General features: G+C 45.4%; 1 protein-coding gene across 5 annotated transcripts; it reads left to right on the forward strand.

Moving 5' to 3' along the window:
• The first annotated feature begins 291 nt into the window (after nt 1–291).
• SALL4 (spalt like transcription factor 4) lies at nt 292–24,715 on the forward strand. Of its 5 annotated transcripts, none has more exons than XM_081011060.1 (4): nt 292–460; nt 14,804–17,350; nt 20,704–21,002; nt 22,163–24,715. In XM_081011060.1, the coding sequence occupies exons 1-4, from the start codon at nt 388–390 to the stop codon at nt 22,595–22,597; spliced, it is 3,354 nt and encodes a 1,117-aa protein (XP_080867186.1). In that variant the 5' UTR covers nt 292–387; the 3' UTR covers nt 22,598–24,715. The 5 variants fall into 5 exon arrangements, with proteins under 5 accessions (XP_080867186.1, XP_080867189.1, XP_080867187.1 ...); XM_081011063.1 differs by lacking the exon at nt 292–460 and adding an exon at nt 665–723; XM_081011061.1 differs by lacking the exon at nt 292–460 and adding an exon at nt 1,020–1,057.
• The last annotated feature ends 144 nt before the right edge of the window (nt 24,716–24,859 follow it).

Consider the following 24,859-nt stretch of genomic DNA (forward strand, 5'->3'; position numbering starts at 1 on the left):
TCGCTCCCCTTAAAGGGCATCTGATCCAATCAGGCGGTCGAAAGCGCTACGCCAAAGCCCCTCTGCGCGCCTTGCGCTCCCGGACTCAGCGCGCACGCTTCCATCACATGGGCGAGCCCAGCGGCCGGCCCGAGACTACAACGCCCGGCGTCCCCTTCTTCGCCCTGATCAATGGACCTTATTTGAATAATCTGTGAGCTCTTGGACTCAGGCCAATCAGCTGTCAGGGACCCATGATAAATCGCAATGCATTATTGATAATCATAATTACTCTGACATGCGCATTCCGGTCCAGGGGAGTAATTTCCCAACTCTAGGAATTTGTTGTGAAGAAGAAGAAGAAGAAGAAAATAATTGCTACTATTTTGCTCCCGATGCGTGTGCACCATGTCGAGGCGCAAGCAGGCGAAGCCCCAGCACATCCATTCGGACGAGCAGCAAGCCCCGCGCGCAGCAAATGGTAAGGGCGACACCGCCGGAGCTCGCGGGTCAGTCGCTAACTTTAATTGATGGGCAAAAGAAATCGACGAGGGAATCGGATCTGCGGGGGAGGGGACGGGGGGTGGGAAGAGAGAAAGAGAGGTCGCTTTTGTGCCAGGGGGTCTTTCTCCCAACGTTGCGCGCTGGGGTTGCTGGTTCGCGATCCTTGCGTCCTCCTTTCGGAATCTCGACCACTTTTATCCCACCTTTATTTCTAACGACGACAGGAACGGATCGGATAATGTGCGTGCTCCTGTTATTGTTATTATTAATTTTAATATTCTAGGTTGGGACCCGTTCTCTCTCTCCCTCCCCCGCCCCCCCGCCCCCAAAATCAGTGTTGAACCTGGCTTCTGATCACTTTAGCTTTGGGGAGGATGAACTCTCAATACATATATTTTTATTTAAAAAGACAACTCCTCAGGCTTTTGTAGTGTGTGGGACTTCACCACCACCCCGCACCAGGGGGGAGGAAAGTTTCTATGGTGGTTCTAAGATCCCTTTAGCATCAACACCCCACCCCACTCCATTGTGTGGGACAATCTCGTCCTTAAATCCCAATGGATGTTGCTGGAAGGTAACTCATTTTTCCTCCTCCTCCCCCCCCCTCCAGGAAATATTTCTGGGAGGGATGGGGCATAGGCGAGAGCAACACCTTTTGTAATGCAAGGCTGGCTGGCGGGGGGGGGGGTTTGAATATTTCCCCCCACCCTTCCATCTCTTTCCTTATTTGGATGGGTCTCTTCCTCTCTCCTCTCCTGTGCACCAAAAACTTCGGGACGATCTTGGTGTTGGGGTCGGAGGGAGGAGAGCGAGCGAGAGATCGCAATCACTCGGGACCTTTTGTAGCCTGACCTCCAGCCATCTTTGATTTCCGACTTCCTAAAATAACTCCGGTGAGCTAATATGGTGTGTTGGGGGTGGGGGGTGAGCAAAAAGGGAGAGATCTTTTTAACAATCTTCCAGAACTCGTGGGCGCCTCCTCTCTCATTTCTACTACTTCTTCTTCCCCTTTTCCTTCTCTTCTATCGCCGGTGCTTCGTGACTTTTTTCCCCTTTTATAGAAAAAAAGAAATTTGCTGGCTTTTACCTCTCCGGATCTCCTTGATCAAGGGAGGGGCTGCGTGTGGATGTTCAGCGCGGAGCAAAGGGGATGTTGGCAGAACTCGCTCGAAGGCGAAGCGGAGAGCTTTAAATTCCTGGGTGGTGCGAGGAGTTGAGACCGGGATGGGAGCTTGGGGAGCCTCGTTGGTAGCAAGGCGGACGTGGCTGGCTTTACGCGTCCGGGAAAACTTGATTTCGACTCCCTTTTATTAAATAAAAGAACACGAATCGGAGGATGAGTGCAATAAAACATTGAAAGGGGGTATTTTAAGATTGGTTTATCGATGCAAACCAGAACCTTTGCAATTCAAGTGGGGGAGCAATCCAGCCTTTAGGGAATAAAATTAGTTTTCACAGTGACTTAGATGAAATCCAGTTCCATAACTTGCAGATTTGTTTTAAAGTTGTTGTTCAGGGGCGAATGGAAACATTGGATGCAATCTTGACAGTGCATATTTTTTTTGGAAAGGTGAGGGGGAACACGTTCAAAATAACCCCCCCCCCGGGAAAACTCCCCCCCCCCCCCATGGATGGAAATAGCTGATAACAATGTATATTTGCGGGGCGCGGGGGGAGGGGACGGTCCTATTCGCGACCCGCAGGAGGTGTGGGGCTTTTCTCCCGCGGTCCTTCCGCCTCTTTTCTTTCGAGCCCAAATGTGCGATTGTTGAGTCCGGTTAATGGTGATTTAAGAAAACGGCAAGCTGGCCAGAAGGCAATAAATCCTATGTTTAATGCATGACTGTTTTTCCTTTGTGCATGTGCTTAGGATGGAGCGGGGCGAGGCGGGGCGGCCACTGGAGGTGATGTTTCTTCAGTGTAAATCTCTGCCCGCAGCTGGGGAATCACCTCCGGGGGGCTCCCTTGAAACAAAAGGGTTAATGACGCCCTCGGAGTGGCGCGCTCCGGGAAGGCGGGGCGGGGAAGAAGAAACAAGAGGGTTATCGGGGAATTATGACTTGGAGGAGCCCCTATCCCGCTGCAGGCACCTGGGTTGCAAATAATACTTTTTTTTTTAAGTGCAAAACGTCGATCAAGTAATACTTAACTTTGCACCAACGAAGCCTTCAGCATTACTGGATCCCGATACTGCAGAGCTCTGTAACTGGGGGGGGGGGGATAATGGCAGGGCGGAGGAGGATAAGGAGAAGCCCCGCGTGTCACTAGCGCGCGAGTGCGTTATCCGTAGTAAAAACACTCTTTAACTCGCGCGGAATTGTTTGAAGGTAACTTCTGGCGAGGGCGCGCGGGAGGTTGCGTGGGAGAGTTGCTCTCTAGCGCCACCCAGGGGGCTCTGCCGGAGATGCGCCGCCGGTATTGGAAAAAACGCATTTTCTCTTTATAGGTTCTTTCGGTTTTTAGTTGGGCGCTCGACCCGCTGAAATGAGATGCACACATGGCTAACTTTTCGGTCCTATCAGTGGGTAAAACTTAGCTGGTCACAATAACCCTATATTATTTCCCTTTTGCTGCTATTGATGGTTCTTAGAGGCTAAGTTAAATCTGCACGAGCGACCTGCCTCCTAAAGCGGTTTCGGGATGCCCTCCCTGGAACTGAGAATGTGTCCGTTGTGCCCTTGGGGCGAAGTGAGGCAGGCCTTGGTCTGCTTGGTGCCTGGATTGAGAGATTTGTCCTCTTTTTTTTCCCCGTCCCATAAAGCAAACTATCAAGAGCTGTGTGGAAGCCGCTCTGTGCTAAGTCACTTATTCATTTCTTTTGTTTCAGAAGAGTAGCTATTTCTTGGCCTTTTTTGCTGCAAGTGTGATAATAGAATTGGAAGGGGACACCCCAGGGTCATCTAGTCCAACCCCCTGCAATGCAGGAATCTCAGCTACTTTAAAAGAATGCGGACTTTGATAGCGAAGCTACTGAGTTCATTGGATGCTTTTGCATTGGTGAAACAGGCTGTGGTCCTTTAAAGTGCCAGGGAATGCTTTTTTTGTCTTCTGTTGTCCAAAAAAACCCAACAAGCGCCACTTTCCTGGAAAGAAACCACAAAGGTTTTGCAACAAATGTCCGGTATAGAAGAGCGCCTGCCTTGCATGCACATAGGGATGAAAGTCAAGAACCCTGCCTGAAACTTTGAACAGTTGCTTCCAGTCTGTGGACAACACTGAGCTAGTGATGTGACAAGTAGAAGGTAGCTTTTTGTATTCTCTAAATGCATTGTTAATTGCGGAGGGAGAGGGGTTGGGTGTTAGGAATGAGGGGAGAGGGAAATGAAACCCAAGAAGGAATATTGTTGCTTGGTACCAAGATTAGCCGGCCCTCCTGTATTTAGCTGCAGAACAGCCCTGTGAGGTAGGATAAGCATGGTTTGCCCAAGACCCTCCCACTAAGCTATGTACCTGAGTAGGGGTTTGGATCTGTGCGTCCTCACATTTAAACTTGCACTCTCTACAAAACAGCGTGGAGGATGTAGGAGCTTTCTCAAATGAAGGAGAAATGTGATGGAGATATTCACTTTCCTTTCATATTGTAAGGTAGAACTTTATTGTCCTGGAAGTTCATTTAATAATAGAAAAGAGAGAGTAGCAGAAAGTGTTGGTGGGTGTCTTAAAAACAGTTTCTCTCAGTTCCGTGCATGGATTGCGCATTTAAAATCACAGCAAGAACTTGAATATGCCCATATTGTGCACTTTTAAATATGGAAAGAGTAAAATTTGATCAGAAAATTCCTGCAAGGTTTCCTTCATATGCATAGCAAGGAGGCACAATTAAGCACAACACTTCTATCTTTGGGCTTCGGGGGAAATAAACACAAAAATTGTGAAGCAATCTGAGAACCATCTCAGTGAAGTGTGTGTGTATGTGTGTTTGCAGTTGTGTGGGGTGGGGTTGGGAATGTTGATGCTAACCTAGTGATCAATTAGCAGGTCAAAAAAATAGCAGGTGGGTCACTTGAGAACAATAATTGCATACTGAAAATTAGCATTTCCCCCTTGCATTTTAGCTGCCCATTGTGTTTGATAACAGCCACAAGGCCAAATTCTTTTCTTTTTAATGCTGTGTAGAATGTAGAACTTTTTCTAACACTTAGGAAAATTCCAGACCTGCAACTTGTGCACAGTTTCACTAAAAAAAGAAGAAGTAATTACTGCTCACTAGTGTGGTAAAACATGGCAGTTCTTTGCTATGGCAGCCATAACTCTTTAGACATGTGAATTGAATATCAAGAAATTCAACAAGAAAAAAGTTTTGCTTTTTAAAAAGGACCAACTTGCATAAATGGAAAGGATTAAGCAAAATAAATACCTTCTGATAAAATGAGCTCTCTTTAAACTTGCGTTGATGATAGATGTAGTGTTTATAGGAGCATCTTGAGTTTATTTTCAACGTGATAAACTGAGAGAGTCCCAACTAAGATTTCATTTCCCCTCTGTGTTCCTTGCCTTTGGAGAAATGAAATCATTTTTAAAGGAAGCAATAGGAGAATACCTGATTGGCAGGGTCGCTGGAGGCGCAAATCATGGGGTGCTGTGCATGATGCCTTGTTCTTCGTTTTCTTCCTCATATTCCCCCCCCCCCGGAAAAAAAATGCCAGTGGAACACTATATTGGTTGTAGTAATCAGGCCTTTTCTGTGAAACTCTGCAGCTTGTGACGTTTTGACAGAGCTGCTGCTCTAACCTTTGCCTCCTCCTGCCTGCTGTGGGTGGTAAGTTGATGTCAAGCTTACAATTAGGACTCTCATGCAATTGACCCTGGCAGCGGGGCTTTCGGCTGTTTAGCTTCGCCTTAAACACTGCGCTAGTGTTAAGTGTGGTTTGGAGCTGCCTTGTTTATAGTTGAGGGGTCTTGCTGGTGGAAGTAATTGAGTGCGGAAGAAGAAGTGGTCCTTGGCTAAGGTAGAAGTAAGATTTTGTTCTTGCCCCCTTCCCTTTCTCTTCTGGGCACTGAGCTGCGATATATGGGAGGTGGGGGTGTCTCTGTGCCCCTTCAATACTGTGAGGGGGCATCATTGGTAGTGGTGGAGGGGGCAGAAATTCAGTAGCTGTTCATTTCTCATTGATCTTTAAATGCAAACCTGGGTTAGATTGTAAAATAAAAATAACCTCTTTATGGCTTTTGCAATATTTTGCATAGGCAGATGTAGTGCTATTTAGCAAATGCTTCGGGCAAAAATGCAGGATTGGCCAATAATACTGGGATGGGCAAAGTATTTCTGGTTTGTGCATAGATAACACAGCAGTTGCGATTCTCTTTTTGTGAAATGCCACCGCTTTTGTTCTGTCTTTTGTTGTTTTAAAAACAGTTCACTCTGACTATGAAAGCATACAGGTGTATTTAATATGAGCCAACACAAAAATTAACCCATTTCTGCAGAACAAAGCTATCTTCACTATAATAAATGCCTTTCTCTGGCCTACTTTTTAATCTCCATGTTAATAGCATTGGAACAGATGTCCAGTTAAGGCTTTCATTTTAAGCCCAGCAGGTAACTAAGGACACTTCTTAAAAGAAGCTTGTCAGCAATCAGTAGCCTTTAAAAAAAAAAAAAATCCCCTTTAAAGTTACTTCACATGGTAATGTGAAATTAAAAATAGATAAAGGTAAATCACCCCTGGACAGTGGACAATATAGAATCCTATTTCAAGGCTGTGTAATAGAGAGTATGTACCATTGAAACATTTGTTTTTTCTTTATAAGTAAACATATTTGGAATCGCACCTGACAACTCTTTTGTGTTTTCAGAACAAAACTGCATTTAATTTGTTGCTGTTGTTACAGTTCGAACACAAAAAGGTTCTCCGTAGGACCACCTGCGTAACTGAGTAGTATTGACCTAACTCTAATAATATCTGTGTGGTTGTCTTCAGTCATGCTTGGAATATTGGGAATGTTTTACAGCAGTCCACCCCTCTCCCCCCAAAATCCTCAGATCCCTTTTGTATTAATGGAACACAAGCTGAAATGTCCAACTAAAGAAATTATTCAGAACGGTTGCCAGTGGTACTGGCAATGATCTGAATGAGCAGGATAAGTGTAAACTTTAATAGACTTCAACATTAGCCGAACCAAGATCAACAAAACCTTTTAGAAAAGAATTTTGGAACGGGAGGATTCTCAAAAGAGTCCAGTAAAGAATCTGCATGCATTGGCCATGGACCGCTGACTTTATGTGGAGGGGGGAATGAACAGTGAGGGGGAAATGAAATGGAGTATTTTTGAGGTTGCAGACCCTATTCACTGCCATTTCTAATAAGCACTGAGTAATTGACTATATGGAGAGGGAGAGAGAAAGGGAAGCAGTCTTAAGTGTGTGTGTACAATGATTTAGAAAGGACACAGTCAACCAAACTGAAGTATTTTGAAAAGGAAATATTTCCTACTGAAATAAATGACTCCCAATCAAGCATGACCCAGCCAAAAATAAGTGCTATATCTGTCTTACAATAAGGTGACATTTTTGGGAATTGCTGTTTATAACTCAGTGGGCAACTTTTAAAGGCAAGGTGTATTAGTGTGTGTTTTAAATCTAATCTGCTACTTTGAAGCATGATAAATCTTCACCACTAATTTGATAATTGCAGTAGATTTTAAATGAGATTATCAACTACACAGACTTGGGCGTGAGACGTGAGGCCTGAATTACTGCATCAGGTCTTATTTTAACATGTTCACATCAACACGTTAGAAGTTACTTTCCATCCATTGTACTCTGAATAATCTAAACGTGCAATCCTGTTCTGGAGGTTTGGCAGATGTAGGGCTTTCGGATTTTGTGAAAGCCCCACCATGCCAGCAGAATGCCACGTGTTACCACTATTGTGATGGATAACACCAGCAGAACAGCTAAAATGAGTTAGAGTAATTGGGTGGGACTTTGGTGACACAAGGCATGAACACACTTAGACCGGATCCTAGCCCTCCTGACCCCAGTTGAAGGTGCAACTTTACAGCTGTGGCATTGGAGCAGACACAATGTGGCATCTTTCGTGGGTTGTGTGAGGGTCATGCTTAAGGCATGTCTCCATCATCACTGAGTTTGCTGGCTTCCTCCATTTGTGGGTGGCATGTGGCCATTGGTTCTCGCTGGAATTGTTTCCAGGGTCAATGCTAGCATGCCTGCTGTTTTCTCCTTGGCTGGCCCCTGATCGATTGTCGTTAGCAGAGTTTTCCGGGTCACCGTTTTTGTATTTTGGACAGTGGACCCTCTGGATATGAACTTAATTCGTCCCAGGGGTCCGTACTTACCCCATATCTGGAGGTGCCACTTCTGTGCACGTGCGCGGTGTGATAGAGCGCTTCTGTGCGTATACACTTCTGGTTTTCTGCATTCGTAACTCAAAATTACATTACCTGAAGGTAACGTAAACCAAGGTACCACTGTACTTGTGTTTTTCTTCCTCCCTGGCTGAACATGCACTAGAGGCTGTTCCGCCAACATTGTTGTTGTTTAGTCGTGTCCGACTCTTTGTGACCCCATGGACCACAGCACGCCAGGCACTTCTGTCTTCCACTGCCTCCTGCAGTTTGGTCAAACTCATGTTCATAGCTTCGAGAACACTGTCCAGCCATCTTGTCCTCTGTAGTCCCCTTCTCCTTGTGCCCTCCATCTTTCCCAACATCAGGGTCTTTTCCAGGGAGTCTTCTCTTCTCATGAGGTGGCCAAAGTATTGGAGTCTCAGCTTGACGATCTGTCCTTCCAGTGAGCACTCAGGGCTGATTTCCTTCGGAATGGATAGGTTTGATCTTCTTGCAGTCCATGGGACTCTCAAGAGTCTCCTCCAGCACCATAATTCAAAAGCATCAATTCTTTGGCGACCAGCCTTCTTTATGGTCCAGCTCTCACTTCCATACATCACTATTGGGAAAACCATAGCTTTAACTATACGGACCTAACATAGCAGTGCCTTAATACAAGTACTGTGGTACCTCTGTTTAAGCACAGCCCTGTTTATGAATGGTTTGGTTTACGAACTCCGCAAAATTGGAAGTAGTGTTCCAGTTAGTGAACTTTACCTCTGTCTAAGAATGAAATCCGAAATGTGAAAGGGCACCGGTGGTGGGAGGCCTCATTTGGGAAAGCGCGCCTCAGTTTAAGAACGGTTTCGCTTTAAGAACCGTCTTCCAGAACGGATTAAGTTCATAAACCGAGGTACCACTGTACAGAGTTGTTTCATAAATTTCCCTGCTGGGAGTACTGCATTCCAGGTCTTCTTTTGGAGAGAGGAAAACAGAACCTGATATTCTGCCAGCACTGGATATGGGATTAAGAAGTCTTAGTTTGAGGCATAGATATATACAGTGGTACCTCGGGTTACATACGCTTCAGGTTACATACGCTTCAGGTTACAGACTCGGCTAACCCAGAAATAGTGCTTCAGGTTAAGAACTTTGCTTCAGGATGAGAACAGAAATCACGCTCCGGCGGCACGGTGGCAGCAGGAGGCCCCATTAGCTAAAGTGGTGCTTCAGGTTAAGAACAGTTTAAGGTTAAGAACAGACCTCCGGAACGAATTAAGTACTTAACCCGAGGTGCCACTGTATGTGTGTTTAGCTATAAACTCCCAAATTGGAGGTGGGGATGGGCCTAGCATGTGCTCCTTTTCTTTTTCGTTCACATACACAGGATACCTGAACTGTATACAGTGGTACCTCGGGTTAAGTACTTAATTCGTTCCAGAGGTCCGTACTTAACCTGAAACTGTTCTTAACCTGAAGCACCACTTTAGCTTATGGGGCCTCCTGCTGCCGCTGTGCCGCTGGAGCACGATTTCTGTTCTCATCCTGAAGCAAAGTTCTTAACCCGAGGTAATATTTCTGGGTTAGCGGAGTCTGTAGCCTGAAGTGTATGTAACCCGACGTACCACTGTATTCACATTTCTATAAAGAATGTTGCACTGTTAGAGTAGCCGTGTTTAAGCACCTGCTCTTCAATCTGGTGACAAATCAGCCAAACTGCACAACTTCCAAAGTACAGGTAGTGGTTAGTGGCTTGGGTTTTTTGGCCACCAAGAATGGGTGGTCGGCTATTGTGATCTGTGGACTTGTGGTCTCCAGCTGCTCTAAGATACCCTTTCTTTGCAGAGAAGTAAGACCTGTCTCAAGCCAACAGTTTTGCTGAACAGTTGCAAAGGTGAAGGGGAGAAGGGTCATAGGTCAGTGGGGGAGTGGCACTGGAGGTCCCAGGAACAGTGGGAGAGTGCTATGGCTATGAACTTCTTCTGGGCTTCCAAAATGTGTCTGTTTTGCCACCATAGAAAATAGGATGCTGGCTGGAAGATATGCCTTGACAGGCTTCCAGGTCTTATGATCGCTTATGTTTCAGGAGCAGGTCTGAGAATTGAAAAGTAACTCTGAAAGTGGCATCGAATTTGCATGGGGGAATGTGCAAGCCAGATCTTCTCATCAGCTTTTGTCCATTGAACTGGATTTCTAAAAATTAAAACCAGGGTGGATAAAAATCAATGGTTTTTAAAAATAAATAAATAAAAATCAGATTTTTTAAATTTAAATTGGATTTTTAAAATAAAATGCTTTTGGAGAAAAAATCTATCTAAAGACAGTATTCTATTTATGTTACATTGTAGTCCAAAGGCTATTCATCAGGAAATAAGGATTTGTTTTAAGTTTTTCAGGTGTGCTAAATCTCAGTCTCCTGGTTTGTTTGTGTTTTTTTAAAAAAATTAACCAGTTAACAAACATAGATACATATACTATAATGTTATTGTTTTAGTTAAACAAATTGTTTAAATTGTTATTAAGGAAATGATTATTTTTCTCCTTCCAATAAAGTACAGCGGAAAAGTTGTCCAAATATAAACAGTTAACTTATTAAACCTCACAATAATTTCATAATTATTTGTCTATGTATTTCTAATAGTATAACTAAGTCAGTAATTTTTGATATAACTGTAAAAACTACTCTGAAAATTGTATTACAGCGGGACCTCGGTTTAAGAACAGTCCTGTTTACGAGCGATTTGGTTTACAAACTCTGGAAAACCAGAAGTAGTGTCCCGGTTTGCAAACTTTACCTCAGTCTAAGAACGGAATCCAAACGGTGGAAGGGCACCGGCGGCGGGAGGCCTCAGTAGGGAAAGTGTGCTTCGGTTTAAGAACGGTTTCGGATTAAGAACGGACTTCCAGAACAGATTAAGTTCGGAAACCGAGGTACCACTGTACTCCAAAAATGAAACCTTCATCTGGTTGTAAATATTAAAATTATACCAGCAAGAATGAGTCTTTCTGTAAAAATAAAATAAAGATTTAAATCAAGTCTTACTGACTAGTGATTTAAATCAAATCCACCCTGATTAAAACCAGTCCAGCATAAGCTGTGATTCAAAAAGTCGGATGGACAGGGCAATAACATTGGATTTGGTGAAAGTGGACATACTTTGCCTATTATAACCTAGTGGGCCAAGCTCCAAAGCACGGTGGGTTCCAGTTGGTCCACACTGGCCAGAAGCTCTCCATCCCTGGATATCTACACTTGTGGTGAAAATTTCCTTTTAAAAAACCAACCAAATGTTTGCAAGGCATCATCTTCTGCTATTTTCTCAAGCATGAGCTCTGTAGTAAGACATTTATTACTGAAGGAAGATCTTCAGACCAGGCTCTGGTCCCAGATCATATTCCTCTGTGGGTGTTTAGTGGTGGTAGTTCAAAGAAATGTTTTTCAAAAACTGCTTTTTCCACCACTGTGTGGGAACCCATTTTTGTGTGTGTATTTGTTTGTTAATGCATGAACTTCCTGTTGAACATTTTCCATAAAATACCGTATTGATATAAATGATTCCATTCCTGCACATAATTTTGAAGACAGTGAATGTGCTTTTTGGGCAACATGTTTGTGACGGTGAACCCACCTTTAACTTGTTTTTGCCTTCAGTGCTTAAAATAGCACCTCCATTTTAAACAAACAAACAAAAACCCCACCTCTGGTTTTTGCTTGCTGTTCGTCATAAATCTGTTCTGTTGACTACTATTGTGGGATATTTCAAAACCTAATTAATATTTGCAAAGCAAGCTGATGTAGACTTTGCTTGGCTGGCTTCTGGCTACTATTTAGGAAAGATTCTGCTTTCTGAGAGTTCTGCTTTGTGTCACCCTTGCCTAGATGTTGACTGGGACCCCAGCAGAAAACCCAACGAATATATTTCATTATTGAGTGAAGAGTAAGCATTTGGGAAAGCTAGTGAAGAAATTTGTGACGTCATTAGAGGAACAGGGTATAAGAGAGGGCCTTCAGCTCATAGGAATTTGCTTTTAAGGGAGAGGTGGGTGAATGGGTGGTCACACAGCTAAGGTAAGAATGAAGTCAACTGTGATCTGGACAGGGAGGTTGAAGCCAGTGTGATGTACAGTGGTACCTCGGGTTAAGAACTTAATTCGTTCTGGAAGTCTGTTCTTAACCTGAAAGTGTTCTTAACCTGAAGACCACTTTAGCCAATGGGGCCTCCTGCTGCCACTGTGCCGCCGCGGCTGCATGATTTCTGTTCTCATCCTGAAGCAAAGTTCTTAACCCGAGGTAATATTTCTGGGTTAGCAGAGTCTGTAACCTGAAGCGTATGTAACCCGAGGTACCACTGTAGTGGTTAGAAACTTGGACTAGGACTGAGGAGACCCGAGTCCAAATCCCTACTCTGCCATGAGTGTCATGGAGTGACCTTAGACCATGAGTAGGCAAGCTAAGGCCCGGGGGGCCGAATCCGGCCCAATTGCCTTCTAAATCTGGCCCACGAACGGTCTGGGAATCAGCTGTTTTTACATGAGTAGAAAGTGTCCTTTGCATTTGTGGGGTCTGCCTGGTATTTTTACATGAGTAGAATGTGTGCTTTTATTTAAAATGCATCTTTGGGTTATTTGTGGGGCATAGGAATTCATTCATCCCCCCCCCCCAAAAAAATATATATAGTCCGGGCCCCCAGGAGGTCTGAGGGACAGTGAACCAGCCCCTTGCTGAAAAAGTTTGCTGACACCTGCCTTAGACAGTCATTCTCTCTTCCCAACCTTACTTTACAAAGTGGTTGTAGTGACACATTCTGGAGGGGAGGACACCATCCGGCACTGTCCAGGGGCAGGATAGAAATGGAGTGAGTGGGAATGGATAAATGTCTCTTGCCAGGGGAATAATGTGCAGGTGCTGTTAGGTCTGCATGCATATGCCATTATAACTGCACGGAAAGAACAGAGTTGCTATCTTTGCGGGTGTGGGGCTTTGGGGGGGGGGATGCATTTTTGTGCATATTACTAGGCCTGGGAGCTGCATTGCAAAATTCAGAGAAGAATGAACTTCAAAGGTGATAGCTCTGTTTTGGCTCTTGGATTGCTTTGGAAAGTGCAAAGTGGATAGTGCAAACTGCTTCCCTTCAAATGCAGATTGAATCTAATTTCTCTCTACCCCTAGCGAGAGTGAGTACATAATACATCTTAAACAGGATGAAAAGTGCTGATTCCTTTCAGCTCACTAGGGTGGGGCGAAGGGAAGGAATTGTTCTCCTCCCCTCATACTGGTGGGCATTAAAAAAAAAAAAATCAGACTCTGTACTTCCAAAAAAACTCCAGTTGTCTTGTCATATTCCGATGCTGTACAAAGTTTCAGATTAGCTTGATGCACAATGACCTAATGATTTTAACTTTTAATGTAGTAAATCCATTGCAAAAGCCCTTTTCAGCCATTCTCTGCGTTTTAATTGAATGTTGTACAGTACTGAAGAAGAAATTCTGTGTCCACAGCAGCAGTTTCTGCTTTGACTCTGCATGTGTTTCTTGAGAAAGACCCGAACCTGAGCCCTTGAGGTGCAACCTTGCAATAAACATCTGAGATAAACATCTGCCCTCCTCCAGTCTTTCCCCTCCATAATGGAGTGACATTTTTTTTTGTAATTTCAGGGAGTTTACAAAATCTCCTTTCTGTTGATGGTGTAAACACCCGGGATCTCCACATGGGGGAGCATCTATAAGAAAAACTAACTTGAGGGAATTTGCAGTATAATTCCATAATGTTGGCTATTACTTAAAGGGGAAAAAAAGAGTTTGTATGGTCTTCCTTTCTGTATATAAGGTGGCACAGAGATGAGGCATCTCATCCTTGCACTTGCAGGTATATGTGAATGTCCAACTTGGCTGTGTTTGTGGGTGCATTTGACTCCTTCATGGATAAGTGTGCTCTCCTGATGTACGTCATTCCTGTTCAGAGAGCTTTTGCAGAAATCAAATCTTTACAGGATCAGGCTGTAACCCAAATAGGGTCCAACCCCATACAGAGATAGGAAGCCTGCGAGGCATGAGTTAAATAAAGCCACACTGCCACAGGTGGATTTGGGGAGGGGGGAGCTCAGTGATGGTGGCTGATGGGACCAATCAGGTGTAAGGCACCAAGGTGAGCAGTGGGTAGAGCCAATGACTGGTGGAGCCAACTAATTCTGGTTTCGCCCCCACCCACCTAGAATCATAGAGTTTGAAGGGACACTGAGAGTCATTATTATTATTATTATTATTAATAATAATAATAATTTATTTATACCCCACCCATCTGGCTGGGTTTCCCCAGTTACTCTGGGTGGCTTCCAACAAAATATTAAAATACAATAGTCTGTTAAACATTAAAAGCTTCCCTAAACAGGGCTGCCTTCAGATGTCTTCTAAATGCAGGAATCTTTTGCCCAATGTGGGGCTCAAACACACGACCCCGAGATCAAAAGTCTCATGCTCTGCTGACTGAGCTATCACAGCAGAGTGGGGAGGAGGCTGACAGGTTGTAAATAAGAAGGCAGGCAAGTGAGAGCAGACTGCGATTGATGGGGGCAGCGCCCCATTCACCTGAACGAACCAGCCTCCACTGATGGGGTATGTGTGTGTTGCTGTCAGCGCACTTTGAGTTGCCTCTTACTTTGAGCTGACCCTGTATTGCACACCTGGACTTCTTTAGCCTACCTGTAGACATTGGAATCTGGTATTGGAAGGCAATTTGCATGGATAATGTACTCTGTCATTGAATAGCTAATAAGAAATACTTTAAACTGGGGTGGTAGGGAGCTTAGCACCCATATTGCTTTGACACATGGCAGCAATGGGAACTGGATTTGGGTAAAAGGGATTGAAAATCCTCCTTGATTGCACCTTGCATTTCCAATGTGCAAATGTCTTGGTCTACTAGCCTCCTTTTCCCAGCAGAGACATCTGATTGTGCTTTTGTTCCTGTAAAAGAACCTTGCTCTGAGACCCCTTCTCTCTCTCTCTTTTTCTTTCTGATGTCTCTTTCTAGGGAGTCCACAAGACGTCCCAGGTGACAGAGGGGGCGAAATGAGTTCCAAAAGGTGCCGGACGGAGGAGACCAACATCTGCGAGAAATGCTGTGCAGAGTTCTTTGAGCTTTCCGAATTCCTCGAGCATAAGAAAAATTGCACTAAGACGCCACCTGTCCTAATCATGAACGACGGCGAGGTCACGGTGCCCCTGGAAGACTTCCCTGACAGCTCCTCGGGGAGTTTCCCCAGCAATCAGATGGACGGTCAGACGGCCAAAGGGAGCCCTGCCAAGAGTCACTCTGCTTCTGCGGAGAAGAGAGGAGAGAAGGTCGGTGCTGAACCGGAGGGAGGGATGTATCTCAAAACGGAGCCCCCTGTCGCTCCCGCGGCTCATGAGTTGAGCTATATGCCCAAACCTAAAGTACCAAACACTAACGTGACTTTGCAGTCCATACGTGGCACTAAAGTGGCTGTCAACCAATGTACCTCGGAGACTGTGTCTCCATCCATGGCTGGCCTCAACGCCATCCCCATGATCCTTGAGCAGCTCGTGTGCCTACAGCAGCAGCAGCTCCAACAGATCCAGCTGACGGAGCAGATCCGGATCCAGATTGCCATGATGGCCCCCCACATCCTGCATCCTTCAATAGCTGCTGCCGACCCGCTCAAAGCTTTGGGAGCCCACATGTCCCAACAACTGTCAGCTGCCGTGGCGTTAATCGGACAGAAAGCTGGGAACCAAAGCCTATCCCTGGAATCCTTGAAGCAAGGCAAACTACCTCATTCGAGTGCCGGCATGCCGGCCGCTGTCTCTATGGCCGGCGGGCTCACGCCAGCGGCCATCTCCTTGAAGCCCGACGCAATCAGAGGCCTGTCGGGCGCCATCTCCCGCTTCCCGAACCCTTTGCTACCTCAATCGTCCAGCTCAGTCATCTTCCAAAACCCGCTTTCGGCCATTTCCCCAGCAGCGGTCGACCCCTCGAAGAAGGCGAAAGGGAAGCTGGCCACCCTCAACATGCCCGAAAACAAACCAAGCCTGGAAGAGCCTTCCTCCTTCTTCAAACACAAGTGCAAGTTCTGTGGCAAAGTCTTTGGCAACGACAGCGCCCTGCAGATCCACCTCCGTTCGCATACGGGCGAAAGACCCTACAAGTGCAACATCTGTGGCAATCGCTTTACGACCAAAGGCAACCTTAAAGTGCATTTCCAGAGGCATAAGGACAAATATCCCCAAATCAAAATGAATCCTTACCCTGTACCGGAACACCTGGACAACATGCCCACCAGCAGCGGCATACCCTATGGGATGTCTGTCCCGCTGGATGAATCCAACCTTATTGTAGACACCAAGCCCATCTTGACTGCACTGCCTTCCTCTGTAGGTGCCAGCTTACCTCCACACGCTTCCAACTTGGCAAGCAGCAAGGATTCTTTTGCCGGTGTGCTTCTGAGTGACATGCAGCCCAGGCCTTCTCCGGAAAGCGAAGGTGGGTCTTCATCGGGTACGGCGAGTCACGAGTCGGGAGTCGAGCAGAACAGGAGTTCCCCGCAGGCCGGCTGCAGTGCAAGTGTGTTTCATGTGGGCAGAGCTGGTGAGCAAGGCTCCGAAACGACAAAGCTTCAGCAGCTGGTGGAGAACATTGACAAATCTGCGTCGGACCCCAACGAGTGCCTGATCTGCCACCGAGTCCTCAGCTGCCAGAGCTCCCTCAAGATGCATTACCGCACTCACACGGGTGAGCGGCCCTTCAAGTGCAAGATCTGTGGCCGCGCCTTCTCTACCAAAGGCAACCTCAAGACGCATTATGGAGTGCACCGCGCAAATACCCCCTTGAAGATGCAGCACTCCTGCCCCATCTGCCAGAAGAAGTTTACCAATGCCGTGGTGCTGCAGCAACACATCCGGATGCACATGGGCGGACAAATCCCCAATAGCCCAGTCCCAGAAAACACGCGGGACAACACTGAGGTGGAGGCTACTGTAGCTGAGAACAACGGAGACCCGTGTTGCCTGGAGGATAATGTGGAAGCCATGGATACAGAAGATCTGGAGTCACGGGATGGCCTAAGCCACTCTTCCAAGCCACTTGCCCCATGTGGTACTCCAGGCGAGCCTACGAGTTCTGTTTTCTCCAGCATTTCAGCCCTGGAAAGCCAAATGAAGATGGTGAACTCCACCTTGTCCTTGCAGCGCCAAAGCAGCCAGAAATGCAGCGATAATGGCTCAGGAGAGAGCGATGGTATGACCAATGACTCTTCCTCAGTAATGGGTGATGCAGACTATCAGAATGGCAGCCGCAGTCCTGTTGCCTCTGATTCAGCTTCTTTCCCAGCATTGTCTCCAGCCAACAGTCAAGCAGAGAGCCCCACATCCAAGTCTCCAGACTTTAACATCCAAGAGGACAGTGCAGCGGGAAGTAAGGCTGAGGGTCCCGAAACCCACACCACGGGTCCTGAAATCCGTCCCGTGGAAAGGGATAGTGCTTTGGATCTAACTTATGGCAGTATTGGTCGAAAGATTATCAAAGAGGAACCTGGGTTGCTCTTCCCAAATGGAGAATATGGTGAGTCATCCTTTCTTTCTTTCTTTCTTTCTTTCTTTCTTTCTTTCTTTCTTTCTTTCCTTTCTTTTGTCCCCATTACAGTTACTGTTACATCTATGGGTGTGTGTTTTGGCTTCACAGCTTGCTGACTGTGCCTGGCTAGCAAGTCTCTTGAACCAGGTATGGAGAAGCAGTGGCATTCCAGATGTTGATGGACTACATTTCCCATCAGCCCTGACCACTGGCTGTATTGGCTGGGGCTGATGGGAGTTGGATTTCGACCATGTCTGGTGTGCCAGAGGTTCTCCAACAATGTGCTACAGAAAGGGAGCACCCAGCCTGGGAGACTCCCAGGTTGGAGAAATGCTACAGCTGCTCTCTTTGTGGAATTGGTATTGGTCTTTCTCTGGATCTAAAGCTAAGCAACATGATGGGAGGCTTGAGAACAATCTGATGTCCTCTTGCCATCAGATGAGCAAAGTAGAAGTCAGGTAACCACTGCCTCTGTTTCTTTGCCAGGCTTCTGCTTCCTCACCATCTGTCTGCCCAGTTTGTCCCAAATTCCCAGTGTCTGTAAAGCATCAAACCTAAATGTAATCAAAAAGACATGCACATCTAATGACACAACCCAAGATACCTAAACTAGTTTTCTTGAGACAGGAGCAGTTGGGTGGTTTATTTTCTTTTTCTCCCTTTAAAGAGTGCTAGGGATACATGAAGGTGTCTGATTGAAGAGCCACAGTACTCTCATTGATGGGAGAAAGGAAAAGTTTGGTTTCTTTTTGCTTAAAATGGCTTGATTGTATGGCTAAAGCAATGGCTTAAGAAGTAATGTGAAACTTCTGTGTTGCCTGCCCTACCCCCTCAGGAGGTGCATATTTCATAGAATCGTAGCATTGTAGAGTTGGAAGGGACCCAAGGGTCATCTAGTCCAACCCCCTGCAATGCAGGAATCTCAACTAAAACATCTGTGACAGATGGTCATCCAACCTCTGCTCACATCCAACCATACACCTTCAGGTGTCTTTCTCTTCGCACGAGTAACCTTTTCAATTAAAATAGTCTCATAATTTTCTGTTGAATTTGCTGTTGTTGTTCATTTACAAAGCTTCAAATTAATTTCTCATTCATTTGGGAGGAAATGCAAGATAAAATTTCAGCACAGCACTAATTGAGATCATCCCTGTCATGCCACAAGGTCATATATACAGATGATCTTGGTGGCTGCTTTTATTGGCTGTTGAATCTTCTCTTACATGAGATGCTCCCAATCAAGGATGATCCCTGTGTTATATCTTAACAGTGCAACAGCTGTCACCAAGTCGCTGGCCTGTGGGTGGCATTTGTGCCATGCAGATAACCTAGGAATGATTTCCTTCGCTGTTGTTGCCCCTCCCTCCCTCCACCAGGGCCAGCAGTAGCACAGAAAGTTCCCCATAAAGCAGCCATGTGGAATTAATCTTCCTGTGTTACTGGTGCTGTGTGGGACGGGAAACAACTTGCTGCAAAGGCAATAATATCAAAGAGCCGAACCACATTAGACACCCAGACGATGCTAAAATCTGAAAGATTGAAGGCAGGCAAAAGCAATGACTTCTTTGCACAGTTGACTTCCCTTCCACAAGAGGTAGTGCTGGCCACCAATTTGGATGGCTTTAAAAGAGGATGGGACGTGGGTGGTGCTGTGGGTTAAACCACAGAGCCTAGGACTTGCTGATCAGAAGGTCGGCGGTTCGAATCCCCATGACGGGGTGAGCTCCCGTTGCTCGGTCCCTGCTCCTGCCAACCTAGCAGTTCGAAAGCACATCAAAGTACAAGTAGATAAATAGGTACCGCTCTGGCGGGAAGGTAAATGGCATTTCTGTGTGCTGCTCTGGTTCGCCAGAAGCGGCTTAGTCATGCTGGCCACATGACCCGGAAGCTGTATGCCGGCTCCCTCGGCCAGTAAAGCGAGATGAGCGCCGCAACCCCAGAGTCGGTCACGACTGGACCTAATGGTCAGGGGTCCCTTTACCTTTACTATATATATATATATAGAGAGAGAGAGAGAGAGAGAGAGATGATTAGATGAATTCATGGAGGAAGGCCATCTCCTATCTCCATTGCTGGGAATGTCAGTAGGGCAGGTTGCTGTAGTGCTTACTTCCTGTTTGCAGATTTCCCACGGGCACCTGGTTGGCCGCTGCGAGAATAGGCTACTGGACTATTGATTCTTCAATCTGTTCTAGCAGTTGCCTCTTCTATGTCTTGTCAGAAGCATTGTAAAACCATCTCCATTATGGGTGGGTCTAAAAGAGTTGGGAGTTAATGCCTAATACAACAAAGCTATTATAACATCAAACTTTCGACATACGTCTTCTTTTCATCAATTCTTTTTTTAAACATCATTGAAAAGTACTGCAAACTTAGAAAAAGACGTCAAAACCTGTGCTTAGCGAATACAAATTTAGCAAAATTTGTATGACACTTAATTGTCATTAAAGCCTCCTTTGTTACCCACCCAAAAGCAGAGGGTCTCTCCCCCCCCCCCCGTAGGTCTGGAGACAGGCATCCATTTTAAAGGATGACATTTGGCATTGGGCAAGCAGATTTGCCCTGCCTTTCCTGCACCCCTGAAGCCCACATGCTCCTCATGATCTGCTCTAGAAGGTCCCCATATCCTCCAGAGCAGATTTTGGGGTGCCTGTGGAGCTGCAGGGTAGGGGAGAAGTCCATCTAGTCCAACTGGATGGATGCACAGGGGAAGCTCGCAAGCGGGATTTGAACCCCAAATGCTCTATTTCCTCCTGAAGTTTCCAGCATCTGATACTGCGGGCTCCCTCTCATGAGTGGGGACAAAACATAACCACCAGGGTTAGTTGCCTCTGATAGCTTTATCCAGCATTAATTTTTCTAACCTGCTTTTAAAGTCATCCAAGTTGCTGGTTGTCACTGCCTCTTGCGGGAGAGAGTTACATAGTCCTAACTTCGTGCTGTGAGAATAAGTCCTTTCTCTTGTCTGTCCTGAATCTGAGTCCCATGGCATGAGTGGTAGTCTGTTTGGCTGGTGGACAGACCCTAGAATTCTATCCAAAGAGAGATTTCCAGGTACACATTATTATTTTTTGTCCTGCTCTTGTAAAACAAGCCACTCAGCAGAATGCATATACCGACGGCAACCAGCTATCCTATTTACAAATGACCTTGTGCTTTTGTGCATCTGTCTCCAACCTAAGCATATGATCATATGGTGATTTGTTCGCATTTGCTCAGCTGGATTTTGCGTGCGTGTGTGTTAAATAAAAGTCACTAGGTCCTTTAGAAACATTGAATCAGGCTCATCGCATTTAAGGTACCAATGCGTTCTCTGTCCCCCTTTTAAAATTATTCTGCAGGTCGAAACAGCATCCACCCTGCTTTTGTCAGAGCGCCGCCAGGTCTTATAAAAATGGAAGTTCCTAGCGATCGCTCCATTACCACGGCCCATTTTATTGGTCCCCATGTGTTGTCGTCCTCTGGGCCTCTGCTGGTGCCGCCCCCTCGCCGGACTGCGAAGCAACATATCTGCACTACGTGTGGCAAGAACTTCTCTTCGGCAAGCGCCCTCCAGATTCACGAGCGGACTCACACGGGCGAAAAGCCCTTCGCCTGCACCATCTGCGGAAGGGCTTTCACCACGAAAGGGAACCTCAAGGTGAGCCGAGGAGGGAAAGCACTGATTTGTATTCAGGCGCAGAAAAAATTAAGTATTGATCCCTCGCTTTTCTTTCTCCAACCAAAATGGGACTGCTAGTGGTTGCTGTGGGAAAGCCAGAACAGCAGCAAACTTCTGAAGCTGGAACTGGTACTGTGGTCAAATGTGTCACTTGTCTCCTCCTTCCTGGGACCTTCCAAATGTTCTTGAGCTAAAACTCTCATCATCCCTGACCCACTGGCCATGCTGGCTGGGCATGAGGGGAGTTGTAGCTCAGCAACATCTAGAGAACTACAAGTTCCTCTGCCCTACTTTAATTATAGTCCAACATGAGTCCCTCTGTTGGGGTGGGGAGTTGGGCCCACCATCAGCAAGCCCATATGCGGCAATTGTGGCAACCTAGTCAGTTGTGTGGCAATTTATAGTCAATTGTGGATGTTCCTGCTGCATTAGTTATCAGTTGTTATTTTAATGGTGCGCTTTAATTAATTTGTGATTAATTTAAGTAATCAGATTGATTTAATTTCATTGTGATTTATCTTGATGAGAAGGGCGGCTCAGGTGGACTTAGTGTGAATACCTTTGCAATCCTCCTTTTAAATGCATTGACTGAGTCGGAGCAGAGCCAGTGGCTGCAGCCCCTCTTCTCTCCATGTCTTGAACGTGGCTTTGACGTAGAGGACCACATTAAAAGGGCTTGTCTTTGTGTTGTAAAATGCCTCTTGCAGAGCTTCCTAAAGCCCACAAGAGTCTTAACTTCATTGACGTTCAGAAGGTTCCTGCTGCTTTAGCTCTTGCCGGGAAAACCCAGCACTGAGAATGTACCATGTTTGTGGGGGTAGGGAACTTCCTCTTGCCATCTGTCCCCTTCCCTTTTAATCGCTTGCCTCTTTAATCTCTTGCATCTGTGTAGCATCGTCATTCCTGGGAGCACAGGGCAAAGTGCTTGGGGTTATTGCACTTTTCACTATTAACACACCCGTGAAAGCAGCTTGAGCAAGTGATGGACTTTGCCCAAGTCACAGTTCTGTGGCTGTGGTTTGAAACTCTTTCACAGTGTAAATGCTTTACCCATAGCTCCCATTTGCTTCTTGCCAATGGATCGGTTAGAAGTGGAAACATCATTTTGATATTTTCCCCTCCTTCCTGTCTCTGTTAAGGTTCACGTTGGAACTCACATGTGGAACAACTCCCCCAGGCGTGGAAGAAGACTGTCCATCGACAACCCCATAGCTCTGCTTGGAAATGATCCCAAGAAGGTATCAGAGATGTTTCCCAAGGAGGTTGTTCCTGCCTCGGTCAGCCTCGATCCCTCAGCATGGAACCAGTATGCTGCAGTCCTCAGCAACGGCTTAGCCATGAAAGCCAACGAGATCTCTGTCATCCAGAGTGGCGGTATACCTTCTCTTCCAACCACAATTGGGGGAGGTCCGGCAATCAACATAGCAATGAATTCCGCCACAGTCTCCAAGATGGATGGTTCCCAGTCTACGACTGGTTCAGAGATCGAGAAGCCCAGCAGCACCGCCACAGACACTGTGCCAAAACGCCAATTCCCTCACTTTATGGAGGAAAACAAAATTGCTGTCAATTGAAAGCCAAGAAAACTTTGAGAGGAAGCAGAATGGATTTTTTTAAAGGAATCACTATAGAAACATATATATATTATATTTTTAAGAGATTACACCTCAAGTATCCTTATTTTCCTATCAATGTGCAAATGAGTCTATGGTTGTCTTTGTAAAGAGTTGCCCAGAGTACAATCATGCTGGTTTTGTTTTGTTTTGTTTTTTGGGGAGGAGAGTCTATTTAGGGCTCTCCTCTTTTTTTCTTTTCTTTTTTTGGAAAGATGCGGGTCTTGCAAAGTAGTTCTTACATGGATGACTTTAATGTGTAAAACGTTGCCCGTTTTACAATGTGAAAATCCAAAACTGATGAACATATATACCTCTTTTTGTTTCGTTGTTACGGCTTAGAAATCAATTGTGGCTTCAAGAAGAGCAGGGTCAAATCAGTTGGCCATTCAGAGAGGGACACAGGGAGTTTGGCACTCCTGGAATTCACGACTGATATGTGGAAAATAATTATGCGGGTAAATATCCAAGAATGCCACCCTTTTAGGATAGTACCTTTTGTGTGTGTGTGTGGTTTGTTTTTAAATGTGGTTTTGAATGTAATATTACTATAATGCCTACTGGACATGCAGATCCCACTTTACTCAGAAGAATGTGTTGTTGGATATGAAAATACATTTTTAAACTGGCACTGTCTGTTTAATCCACGATAAACCTTAAATACCGTGTACTGGTGATTGCTGCTTATTTAAAAACTACATGAACGCATGCACGCCATCAAGATAACTGTGCCAAAATCCTGATTTTGCAGTGCATTGCTGTTCCACACCCACTGCCACCCCCAAATATGCCACATTGCAGGGAGGAAGTTGGGAGAGACTCACTGAATGAGCAGGAGGGTAAAAGCTTTGTATATACTGTCGAAAGGGAATTTGGATCCTTTGGGGAGGCTGAGTTCGGAATGTTCTGCTGGGAATCTCAAGGGACTGCGTTTTGGAAGCAGTTCACGTAGCATGAGGAAACCTTTCGCCTGTTCATGTATATTTGATTTTCTTGGGAAATGCCTGTATCAAGATTCTGTATTTAAAATGAAGTAGGGGGGGTGAGGGGTATTCTAATTTGCTAAGACACTTCCAATTCAGAAATTCAGGGTGCAAACCACCCAGAAGTTTTATCTGTATGGACTTCCTGTGTTCTTGTGGTGCATTTGGAGTTTGTACAGGACAAATCTAGGGTTGCTTGCAGGGGCGGACAGCTTCCTTTTTGACTTTGTGTATTTGCATTTTTTGGGGGAGGGGAAAACAACCCCCCCCCCAAAAAAAAACCCTGATGGCATTTGTGTTTGTATGAAGGTTACTGGGATGGCCCTGTGGATTCTAAGTTATCTACCTCATTATTATTATATTATTATGTTGTTGTTCTTTTTGTAGTGCTGAGTGTCTATTTTTCTATCAAATAACCACTGTATTAAACTTGAGATCCAAGCAGAGGCTACTGTGCACTATTTGAACCAAAATATGATATGCTGGTAAGAATGTCTGATGATGTCATGGTGTGTGTGAGGTTTGTTTGTTTGTTTGGGGGCTTTCCCCCCCACAGCCCCTCCCCTCCTCGCTTCTACATAATCTCTCTTTGTGGATGTGAAGCTACATTGGAAAATAGAGCTTAGCATTCGGTATCAAAATGACTTGGAATAAACATATGGCTTCTCCCCCACCCCCCGAATTCAAGGGTCCAGCTGTGCTCATGTGGAAGGCTCATGAAACAATGTGGATTCAGTAATAATAATAATAATAATAATGAAAAAATACACTTTACTTGCACCATGTTGTTGCACCTGAACTATATTGTGTGTGTTTCTCCTCTCAGTTTTTGTTGTTGTTGCTTAGGATCAGTTTTTTGCCAAGTTGTGCCTTTCCTGCTGGACTTCGTAAAGAACACAACCCTGTTTACACTGTAAAATGGATCTTGTTACATTGAACATGCCAAAGGTTCATCCCAATCATCAAATGTCTCTTCTGAGTTGCGAATGTATTGACTTTTAAGGAAATACTGTGTAGCTTTTTTAAAAAAGAAAACTTATCTACTGAAACGTTTCTGTTGATGTTATGAAAATAAATTTGGGATGACTTTTTCACACTTAATGCATCTAACTTTCATTTTTGTGACGTTTATACAGCTCTTTCAGTGCAACAAGGTGCTCCATAACCAATGCTCAATGTATTTTATGCTTTAAACAAAAAGAAAATCTGCACACAGGCTATTCAGATTCTGGGAATTGTA

The sequence above is a fragment of the Podarcis pityusensis genome (assembly GCF_964106645.2).
Source record: "Podarcis pityusensis genome assembly, chromosome: 6".
Classification (NCBI taxonomy): domain Eukaryota; kingdom Metazoa; phylum Chordata; class Lepidosauria; order Squamata; family Lacertidae; genus Podarcis; species Podarcis pityusensis.

Excerpts from the sequence above, each read along its gene's own strand:
- SALL4 (XM_081011060.1), top strand. The coding sequence starts at position 388 with ATGTCGAGGCGCAAGCAGGCGAAGCCCCAGCACATCCATTCGGACGAG. Across the intron at positions 17,351-20,703 it reads CTTCCCAAATGGAGAATATG|GTCGAAACAGCATCCACCCT; the intron begins GTGAGTCATCCT and ends ATTATTCTGCAG. Across the intron at positions 21,003-22,162 it reads CCACGAAAGGGAACCTCAAG|GTTCACGTTGGAACTCACAT; the intron begins GTGAGCCGAGGA and ends GTCTCTGTTAAG.